Raw genomic sequence first — 12133 nt, forward strand, 5'->3', positions numbered from 1 at the left:
GGGTAGGAACTCTGTGCACAATCCCACTGATGATGGCACTGTGCACTTCCCAGACTATCCACAATGTGGAGCAATAGCATGCTCTATCATTAAATGTTTAGCACCACACATTAGCCACTTCAAGATATGAATATCCCATATAAACACTAACAGTACATTAATAGACCACATATTTAATAAAGATATGCCATTTTAAAGTAAAAGTCCCCACATGCTGCTACATTACAAAAATATCCCCCACGTTACATTAATTATCACATTACATAAAGAGTTTCCAGAAGCGGCCACATTACAATAGGCCCCCATAACCTTAATTTCTGGTACTTCTTACGACACTAGGAAGTCGGGCCCACTAACTGTATAGAGACTGGGATGGAGTGGTAAACTTGCCAGAATCCTTATAGTGACTAATCTTGATTCACCATGAAATTTAAACCACTGTGCACTGCGCCAACATAAATATCAGGCTCACCTGAGAGGAGTTCTCCCAGCCCCGGCCTATTTGTGTTTGTAGGCCTGGAGCTGTAGCTCCATCAGGCCAATTTGTAATCCAGCTGTGGAAACAATTTATCCCCAGACTTTGAAAAGATTAGTTAAATTTAAATTAAATGTAACTAGCAAATTCATACTATTATATGGATAAATCAACAGAAAAAATACCCAGCTTTATTCTTCTCTAGTTTTAGAAGTTGTTGATTTCCCTTAAATGTTATGTATTTTTTGCTTATTTTGTGTATTAGTTGTAAAAAATTTTGACAGCACTTGGTAATTTGAATGCTGATTTCACTCCCCCCCCCCCCCCCCCCATTCTGACCGCCACTCTCTGTAGCTGCAGTGGCACAAAAACTATCAATCACTGTTGAGATGCTCTGGGGATTGGGAAGATCGACATTGAAACTGCCCACGCTGTCTAGTTGCTACATAAGAGTAATCAGCTGAATAATTATAGCTGCTTAAGTAGCTTTTATTTTGTTGTCTAGGTTTTGTTAACACTAGACTTTTACTTTTAAAAGTAATGCCTAAATTTGTGTGCTGGTAAAATATTTAATTTCTTATTGTGCTAAAGCTACACTACCGCTAACAAAAATATTTTCCTAAGGTGCCTGCTTCCCTCGCCAGGACCTGGGGGCTCCTCTGTGCAGAAATTTTTCCTGGGTCTTCTCCCTTTCCTTTGTTTCCACGGGTAAAAACCAGAGTAAGGGGTACTGGGTGGGTGGACCGATCTTTAACAATGACAGTGGGTGAGTTTAGGAATATGAACAGCACTAGATTGAAGTGCAGAATTTTTTTGTTAGTATTTGACATTATGTTTCACCTGCTGGGTAATCCTTTATTTATTGTTTATATACTGAATGTTGACAAGTAATCCTTTATGACCATGTTTCATTTACTTTTTCTTTTATCTTTTTTCATTTTACCAAAGCCAATTACCATTCATATACAGTTGAGTGTTACACTTTATGCTATTGTAGAACTAGGTTACCCTAATGTGGCATTTACAGATACAGAAGCAGTGATGTGGCTAGTATAACACAAACAGCTCCATGTATGTGTCAGTTTGCGCCAGCAGTCAATGGTAAGGACTGCTGTGAGCCTCAGCCCATCAGAGCCGCTCCTTAAGGCAATGAGCATTGACTTAAAAGTGGAGTATGTGTAACAGGAAGAATATTACAAAATAATTCATATTCTTGTTATGTGGACAAATAATGTGTGGATGTTCCTTTAAGATGCATAGTTAGAAGTGCTGGTTTATTTATGTTTTATTGATGTTTTAGCTTTATCAGCTTTTATGTTTCACACTATTTTCTTTATTCATCGTTGCTATGTGTATAAAAGTGACTACCATTTAGAAAGATTCATATATGTGTAATGTAGTTTATGATGGTCTTGTTTGAAAGAACATTTTCACATATTTGTAAGCAGTCATTTTCCAGTTGCTGTCATGATTTGTGATACATTTAAAGCAGCATGTGTTTTTTGAAACTGTAAGACATCTACTTACATTCATTAGACAAGAGAAGCAGACTTCTAGCTGCTGAAATGAAATCTTCAATTTGATATGCAGCAGAAGATGGGAGCATAAGATAAATAGAAAAGCGAAGTGGAAAAAGTTTCCAGTGTTTCACCAAAGTACAAATACAGGCTCTGAATATGTTATGAACTGTCATTTACAGAAACTAGCAAAAATATTGCTGTTAGCTGACATATTTGGCCAGATGGAAGGAGAGTGTGTTAAAATTGCTGTGGTTATTAGTGTTAAGCAGGGATGTAACTAGACATTTGTGGGCTCCATTGCCAATTTTAGGGGGCCCTAATGACACCCAATGGTGAAAACTCACATATTAGACATAGGCATACTTGCCAACTTTGAATTGTTGGCCTCCCGGAGTTGGGGGCATGGAGGGAGGGTGGAAGGGGGCAGGGTCAACTTCATCACTTTGGCCCCACCCCCAGTGACAAAATGATGCTTTTGTTGCGGGGGCAGGGCCAAAATGACACAATTCACAGCGAATCACATAATTTTGCCCCCTGACGGGCAGAATGCGTGAAGTTGCTGAGACCTACCCAGAATTCGGGAATCTCCCATTCATTCCTGGAGAGTGGGCAAGTATGCACATAGGGCTTTAACATAGCATTTGCACCCTGGAGTTACACCCTTTGTGTTACGAGTTTGCAATTTTTCTTATCCTTCACTTCAGAATTGGCATTTGTGTAATTCTTTTTTAGCTAATTGGTTTAGAAACCAGAGCTTGCAAAAATGACTTACAGTTACACTGGTGACAGAGGTACTTTTTAGTTCAGTTCAAGTTAAGTTAAACAGCCATAGAGTGGTAAAAACTTTTTTTTTTGTGTCTGTGTGAAGTGATTTTTTTTTTTTAATTGTGATCTCTGCATAATGTGCTCTCTGCTGCTTGGGCATTGGACCCCATGTGCAGCACAATAAACTTTAGTTTTGTACTGGGGCATCTACATAATCCACACTGTTCAGCTGAATGTGCACGCCTACCCTCTGCTCTCAGGAGACGTTATCACACAATAGAACCGTGCTCAGGGTTGCCGAGAGGCAGAAAAATAATAGAAAGAGGCGCATTCTGCAAAAGTGTAAATGTTACATCAAAAGTCCAACCTCCTATTACTGTTTCTTTTAATACAATTTTGCCATTTATTTTCTAAAATGCTGCTCGGTTTAGCCCCAATTCTGTGTTTTCATAGCTTTGTTTTACATTGGGCAAAGAATATTTTTACTACACTGAAGTATTGGATGAGACTGGATATCCCCCATATCAGAGCAGATGCAAAAAGAATTTCACCTGATCCTTCCCTTTACTCATACTTGCCAACTTGTAAATTCTTCTTCCGGAAGGTCCGAGGGGCAAGTGGGCCTGGAGATTTGTGTAATTTGGTCCCGCCCCTAACCTGTCATTATCAGTTTGCCCTATACCAGCAGTGGTCGAGGCCACGATGACGCGTGAATCACGTCACTTGGCCCCGCCCCTTGCATTCAATGAACTAGCCGGAATCCGGGAGATTGCCCTGCTCTCCCGGAAGTCTCCCGGATATTTTGGGAGAGTAGGCAACTATGCCTTTACTGCATTTTAATAATTATGTTACAGAAATTGAAAGATTGTTTATCACACTGCTCTGCAAAGTTAGGTGCGCCAGTGTGCCTACTTCATGCTTTGCAAGTAATATCCTTGCTCATCCCAACTCCAGCCATTGGCCTGTGCAAATTTTTGCTCCTCCACACTTTGAAGCAAAGTTTGGGACTTTCTCTCAAGTTGAGACACACAGCATATCCAAAAAGGATTTTCTGTTTTGCACCTCAGCAATGATTTCCTTCGCTGTAATGTGGAATTGCAAATTATGTTAACAGTAAATATGTAAAAGACAAAATGGATTAACAATCCAGCGCTAGAATAGTGATAATTTACAAAAGTCTGCAATAAGTAAAAATTACTTGATGTGGTCTGATTAAAGTATTGGGCAACCTGATGTATATAAGTTGCAGGGAGATGGAACTGCACCTATAATAGGCTAATTGGCACGTTCACTATTTATATGATATTTAATTGAAAATAAAAACAGATATAATGGAAACAACAAATCAATAATATCTTCCTATGTATCAAATGGATGAAGTCCAAAGGAACAATAAATAAGAGGCCGTGCCTTGAAAAAGTTACATGGTGATGAAACGCATTGGGGATGCCCACATTCACCCTCCATCATAACAGGAAGTGGTCAGGTGCGTTTCACTGTGGAACGCACGCTGGAGATATTGCCAACACTAGTTTCCAACTGTCTTTACCTATACTAGAGGCAACGGACTAACAGAAGGACTTTGCTGCATGCCAGCACACCCTCGCAAGTATCTGTGCAATAGCCCACCTCTTACTTTGGAACTTTTTATAATCTGCAATATTTGAACTCAAAGCGGAAATTAATGATTTACATGAACTATTAGTATCACTACAATTTGATTGATATTGTTTTTTGTTTTTTTATTTTTGGCTTTTGGATATATATTGTTCCTTTGGACTTAAGCCATTTGAGACATAGGAAGATACTATTGATTAGTTGTTTCATTGCTTCCGTTATATCTGTTTTTATTTGTCAATTAAATACCACATAGATAGTGAATATGCCAATTAGCTTATTATAGGTGCAGTTCCATCTCCCTGCAACTTATATACATCAGGTTGCTCAATACTTTAACCAGACCACATAAGATAATTTTCACTTATTACAGACTATTGTAAATCATCACTATTGTGGCGCTGGATAGCTAATCCAGTTTGTCCTATTCCCGCAAGATTTGGGATCATCTTGTATTCCAAGCAGCTTTTGTAGTGAGACATTCAATTGCTCCCATAAGTACTTGTGCGCATATCATCCCTATTTTCAGTAAATATGTAAACAATTATTAAAGATACAGTCCTTTCTAAAAATAACGTGTCTTCTTTTAACACAAATCACTCTGGTTACTTGACACAGTGAGTTAATTTTGTCTTTAGGGTTTTTATTCAAGCTGCTTTTAATATTTTTCAGCTTGCTAAGTGTTGTGTGATTGCCTTGGCATCCACAAACACATGACATATGGTGAAGGGAGGAGAGTGTATTGTATACAGCACCGCCGCGGACGCTTCTTTGACAGAGCCGCGGCTGCTGTATAGTACAGTGCCGCTATGTGGGGCAATTCGTTAGCGGAGGGGTTTCTGGAGACCCAGAAACCCCCCCCCCCCCCCCCTTTGTGCGCCACTGCTTCTTCTGCCATCACATGACCACTGAGGTGCTCTGTGACTGGCTTAGAGAGAGAGAGAGAATTACACTCTCCTGACAACACGCAGAAACGGGAGCATTTGATTTATGTTAAAAATGTACAAAACTTGTTAAAAAATAATGGTCTCTGGGATTGCACCATTAAATTTTCTTGTTTTTGCACAGCTATATTTTTAAAAAAAATCATATAGTATCTCTAACTGTTCTCTTTTATATCTTTCTTTAGTCTGAACCTGAAGGATTTTCTCACTTCCATTTATACGTTTGTGCTGCCTTTCTAGTGCGATGGAGGAAAGAGATTTTGGAAGAAAAAGATTTCCATGTAAGTGGTTATATTTTACTTTTACTTGCTGTAACATATGGATTCAAATGAGGCAACAGTTATGTGCCTATGGTGACTGCAATAAATTCATTCTATATAGTGAGGTAAGTACAAACTGTAAAATGTGACAAAAAGTCTACTTAAACAGTGTCACCTTTGGCATCACAGACTTTTCCAACTTAGGTAATTTGTAGTGTAGTGAACAGCATTGTTTCAAACTGCTGTTTAAATTTGAAGATAATAGCTATGTGACTTTAGTGAGTGTTGTATTCATCATAAATGGTTTACACATATGTTATGAATGATTATATAATGTTCACAAATAAGGCATTTGTAAAGTTTGATAGACTACGTTCTTTTGATACTGTTTTTACTGGCTATTAATTGATATGAGCAAAATCTAGACATCTATTATACAAGTGCATATTTATGTGGGAGAGACTTTCCCAGAAACTTGGCAGTGTACATTGTGCAACTTCTAAAATATTCGATGAGTATACATTTCTAACCTTCAAGGAAAAATATATGAAGTTCTCTACTACAGAGAATATATTGTGGTATTGGTTTTTTATTTATTTGGATTATCCATTTATTTTTTAAAACAATATTTTGAGAGATGCCCTTTCACAGCCTAAAGCCACATGAAAACTCCCCTTTTTGTCCCTACGTACCAATTGGTGTGATTAGAACCTTCTTTGTGTCTGGCACATTTCAAAACTAAGTCTAAGTAATTTGTGCTGTTAAATGGTAAATATGCCAATACATGAGTAGATCCACAATTTAGCTACACATATGTTTCCCTCAAGCCAAGCAGTTAGGTCTCATGGAGCCTAATTAATGCAACTGTCAGCTGCCTACATAGTCCGGACACAGTCACAGGCCAATCACATTTGTGCCAAATGCAATCTAAAATTATTTGTATTGGCCCTTTAAGTATCATGTGCCCTTTGAAGCTGTAATCTAATAACACATAGTTTGGAATGTGAAAGGTGTTTACTGCTGTAGATATGAAGAAGATAGAGGATACCTGAAAAATCTTTTCTTAAAAAATTAATTATTAGTCCAAGTAAAATAAAGTGCTACGGTATTCAATGGTATGTATTATTACAACTACACTAACACGGCTATAGCTACATCTTTTTTTTTTTTTCGTTTACAGTCTTTAAATAGATTTTTTATTCTACTCTAAACAGACAAAAATAATATGCAGTGGTGTCCAGGTTTGTTAATAAGGAAGTTTATTTACTCCTCCTAAATTGCTTACAAAGGCCAATCTTGCTGTTTGGCCCGACTGCTGAGTATTCAGAGCTCTCTCCTATTTGATCATACACTTCATACAAATATGTGGCCATATCCGAAAGATCCAGGCGTTCGACTTTTAAACAAATGCATGGCAAGATGCAGATATCACCCAAGTGCATTTACCATCCATTCTGACAGACTTATGCAGTGTTTTTGGGCTCATATATTCTGTGATTTGCTGTCAATTACTTCTAAAATGGCCTAATTGACTGTCAAATATATGTGCACCTTAAGTCAACACAAAAAAAATTAAATATTCCAGTCTAGTGAGCAAATATACACTCAATAGCCGCTTTATTAGGTACATCTGTACATCAATGTAAATATCTAATCAGCCATCATCACATGGCAGCAACTCAATGCATAAAAGCATGCAGACATGGTCAAGAAGCTCAGTTATTGTTCAGACAAGACACCAGAATGGGGAAGTGGAATGTTTATTGGTGCAGGCGCGGTGGTTTGAGTATTTCAGAAACTACTGATTTCTTGCTGATTTTACATGCACAACAGTCAGTACAGTTTACAGAAAATGTTGCACAAAACAAAGACCATCCAGCAATGGGCAAATATGCCTTGTTAATATGAGAGGTCAGAGGAGAATGCCCAGACTGTTTCAAGCTGAAAGGAAGTCGACAGTAATTCAAATACCAATGCGATACAGCGATATGCAGAAGAGCATCTCTGAACATACAACATGTCAAACCTTGAAGTGTATGTGCTAAAGCCGCAGAAGACCACACTGGGTTCCATTTCTGTCTAAGAACAGCAGGCTACAGTGTGCACAAGCTCCCTAAAACTGGACAGTAGAAAATTTGTAAAAATATGATGAATCTCTATTTCTGCTACGACATGCAAATGGTAGGGTCAGAATTTGGCGTAAACCAAATTAGTTAATGGATCCATCTTTCATTTTGCAAAGGTGCAATCTGGTGGTGTAATGGTGTTGTTAATGTGTATTTGGCAACCATTAAGGCCATTAATGCCAATTGAGAGTCACTTAAATGCCACATCCTACCGAGTATTGTTACAGCACATGTTCACCCCTTTATGACTACAGTCTGCCCATTTCATAATGGCTATTTCCAACAGGTTAACACGTCACGTCACGTAGCACACGTCATCTGAAGCTGGTTTCGCGAACATAACAATGAGTTCAGTGTACGCCAATGGCCTCCGCAGTCACCAGATCTCTGTCCAATAGAGCACCTTTGGAATGTTGTGGAATGAAAGATTTGCAGCATAAATGTGCAGCCGACAAAACTGTAGTAACTGCATGATTCTATTATGTCAACATGGACCAGAATCCTTAAGAGTTGTTTTCAGCACCGTGTTTAATTCATGTCGCAAAGAATTCAGGCTGTTTTGGAAGCAAAAGGGGGTTCTACCAAGTTTTAAAAAGATGATCCTAATAAAGTGACAATGGGTGGATAACATTTATTGAGAATATTGTATCTACTGACGCCCAAGAAAAACAACAATGGTGCAGTTCACACTCAAACAGCGCAAGAAAACATGCTTGCTTGTTATAGGTTTAGAATTCTATTTCACATATTAAAAATGACATTATATTTATTGTTAAATATTTAAATAAAATATATTTCCTACAAACAGAAGATGCAAATGTTTTGGTGGCCAAATTCATTTTCATGGGAATTTAGACTATGAATTCTCTAGGAACTGGTGTCATCAATTACTCACTTATAGCCAATGTTCATAAAATTGTCTCATTGTTACAATGAATTATAATAAATGGAGCAAGCAGCGTTTAGAAAGGCATAATGCATCCAAACGCTAATATCAAGTGTTTTAAAGGTCATTGTAATTAATGGATTCCGTTTTCTGATCCGTTTACACGCATTGTACCACTGGTAATAATAGCTAGCACCATGCACAAAATGAATGTATTGTTTTAACTTATTACTGGGATTAACGGTAATGTGCAGCCTTTTAGAAGTTTAGGGGCTGCCCATGAGACCCCTGAAGTGTATCAGGTTGCCTATCAATGTTTTAGAAGATACCTTAGTTTGGTAAATTTAATGGTTTCTCTTTTGTTTCCAAAAGTTAATGTGTTTGAAAGGTAGCAATGATTTGTTCGGTCTGAGATAAATATGTATGGGGTCCTTTATTACATTCTTTTTTTTTTTTTCAGGTTTTAGAAAGTTCTTGCTGCTATTATTGCTTACTTTGTAGTATATACTAAATAAAAATGTATTCCAAGAGTATTTGTGTTTTGATTTGCTGCTTAACTATATAGCAAATTTAGGTATGTATTATGTTTTGTAGAGCTTAGTACACTATTTCAGTACCTGTTAAAACAGCTTTGTGATCTTTCTGAATATTTATAAGATGTATGTATATCTTTATGTTTGCAATACTTCTGAACAGATTGCATTTTAGGGTTGTTTTTACTAAAGTAGTTATATCTGTGTTTAGTACACTAAGGCCTCTATTATTTAGACGCCTGGTATTATGTTCTCGCATTTGAGATGCAATAAGTAACTGCAGCTGAATTTTTTAAAATTTGTTATTACTATGTAATGTCAATTTTGAACATCTCACAGGTCATAATAATAATTTCATCCACTTTGGGCCAAAGACTGCAATGAGCTGGCCGGATACTAAGCGACAGAGCAATGGTACAAACACAGCACATCTAGGAAACATTGCCACACACCAGTGGCAGAAAAGAAAAGGTGTATAAGATGGCATTATCCTTGGGCCCTCCCACCCACCCATATGTTAAAAGGTTTAACAAACTTACACAGAAACGGGAGGGGTAGCAGATACAGTTTAACAAACCAAGCACTTCAGCAGCAAGGAATGCCACTTTTGTGACTGAAGTGCTTGGTTTTTTTGAGCCCCTACAAAACAAGCTAACAATGGGCTTTAAGGCAGCTAAGCTAACAGTGCTGTCAAAATACTCTACAGTGGAAAGATGTTGTTGTCATCATCCTCACCCTCATTAGTGTGTACATCATCCTCACACAATATTAATTTATCCCTGCTGGAATCCACCATTACAGAAGTATCTGTACTTTGATGTCATTGGCGGTAATGGCCTTCCTTGTGGAATTTGTAGTTCATTTTGATGAACATCATCTTTTCCACATTTTTAAGAAGTAGCCTGATCGCTGACAAGGTTCCCGGCTTTGCTGAAAACTCTTTCTGAGTACACACTGGAGGGGTGGGCTGCTTAGGTATTGCAAAGCGAGTTTGTACATGGGTCTCCAAATTGTTTTTTTTCCTCCCAATATGTAAAGAGACTGTCTGATATGTATATTTGTATGCTTTCGTTAAAATAATCCTCCACCATCCTTTGGACGTTGATAGTAGGATCAGGTGGAGTTAAGGCAGAGGTGTCACGGTATTTGGTCAGTTCTTTTAGACCAGACCAGATGTCAAAATATTGTGCAGATTCACCTGCATCATCCCTGGGTCTCCTGGGAAAGCTAAGTTTTTTCCTAGCAGCAGTTGCCTGAGAAACTGAATGAGGAGTCGCCATTGTGTCACGTACAACTTGAGTTGTCAACTTGCTCACCAGGAGCTCCTTGTATCTCTTGAGATCTGAGTCAGTTGGAAACAAAGAGAAAACATAACTCTTAAACCTAAGATCAAGCACAGTCGCCAAGATATAATGATCCGATTTCAAGATTTTGATAACTCTTGGATCCTGGCGAAGCTAATAAAGTACTTGATCTACCAGTCCGACATACTTGGCATAATTGCTTTGTTTCATCTCCTCCTTCAGTTTCTCGAGCTGCTTTTCCAAAAGTCTAATTAAGGGAATCATCTGGCTGAAGCTAGCAGTGTCTGAACTCACTTCACAGGTGACTACTTTGAATGGTTTCATCACCTTGCACAACACAGAAAGTATTCTCCACTGTGCTGGACTAATATACATTTCCCCTCTTTTCCCAATGTCATGGCTTGTGGATTAAGCGTGGATGGCTTTTTTGCTGTTCCTTCATCCTCCGAAGCATATAAAGGGTGGAATTCCACCTTGTTATCACCTCTTGCTTCAGTTGGTGGCAGGGCAAGTTACATTTTTCTTTTAGCTGCTGCAGTCTTTTACATGCTGTTTCAGAATGACGATAATGTCCCGAAATTGTACGGGCCACAGACAGCATCTCCTGCACGTCCCTGTCATTTTCAAAAAGCTCTGCACCACCAAATTGATAATGTGGGCAAAACAGGAAATGTGATGGAATTCACCCAACTGTAATGCTCTCACAATATTAATGGCGTGTTCAGAAATGACATATCCTGAGGAGAATCCAAGTGGGATAAGCCATGTATCAAAGACATCCCTTAGTTTTTGTAACAAATTGTCAACTGTATGCCTATTAGTGAAGCTGGTGATATACAGAGTAGCCTAACTCTGAAAAATGTGTCGTAGTTGAGTACATGCTGCTGCTGTTCCTGCTGCTGAAGGCGAATCACCAAAACAGTAAGCTGTCAGAGACATATAATCTTTAGTTTGCCCAGTTCTACTTGTCCACATACCTGTGGTTAAGTGTGCAGTGGGTAGAATGGCATTTTACACATAAAAGTATTTGGACACCTCTTTTTGAGTGTCTTTTTCTTGCATCATCATCTTGTATCTTCATGACTGACGTTACAAGAAGATGCCTCAATGACAGTTGCAGAACTAGCACTCATACAGAAAGGCGAAGACGTGATTCTTTCCTTGCCAACTGCATGTGTAGAATGGCCTGTTGGCATTTTTCTGTTTTTCCACAGTTAACTTTGCCTTGATTAAAAGTGTTTTTTTCTTTACCAAGGTAAAAGTTTTTTTGCTTTACATTTTTGTTTCCCTGACTTAAAACCACTTTGCACTTGAACATAGACTTAATCAGATGACGTAAAGGGATTAGTATCATCATGACTGAGACTGGAGAGTGACAAGAGTAATGTGACTGAAGACTGGAGAATGACAAGGACACTGCCACCCCTCCTGTCCTCTATGAGCTATGGCACAGTAAAATGTAACTGCCGATTTTGAAGAACACTGCCGACCCTATTATTTCTATTTCAGCAATGACAATTAGCAATGGTACCAGCAGCTGATTGGTGCTCCTGGTCTTGTGGTCTCCTGGTCAATGTGACTGGAGAGTGACAAGAACACTGCTACCCCTGTTTATGTGTGACCAATGACACTGAGACTGGAGAGTGATATGAACAATGGGACTGGAGAGTTACAAGAACACTGCTACCCCTCCTGTTTCTGTT

At 38.5% G+C, this 12133-nt stretch overlaps 1 protein-coding gene across 4 annotated transcripts in view; it reads left to right on the forward strand.

Annotated features, from left to right (window-relative positions):
- The window catches only part of TBC1D22A (TBC1 domain family member 22A), a 470079-nt gene that overhangs the window by 359013 nt on the left and 98933 nt on the right, over positions 1 to 12133 (forward strand). For all 4 annotated transcript variants that reach the window (XM_075208864.1, XM_075208862.1, XM_075208866.1 and 1 more), the window contains one exon: positions 5507 to 5602. In XM_075208864.1, coding sequence (XP_075064965.1) covers positions 5507 to 5602 — 96 coding nt within the window. The remainder of the gene's footprint in view (positions 1 to 5506; positions 5603 to 12133) is intronic.

This window comes from Mixophyes fleayi, chromosome 4 (genome assembly GCF_038048845.1).
Source record: "Mixophyes fleayi isolate aMixFle1 chromosome 4, aMixFle1.hap1, whole genome shotgun sequence".
NCBI classification, from domain to species: Eukaryota; Metazoa; Chordata; class Amphibia; order Anura; family Limnodynastidae; genus Mixophyes; species Mixophyes fleayi.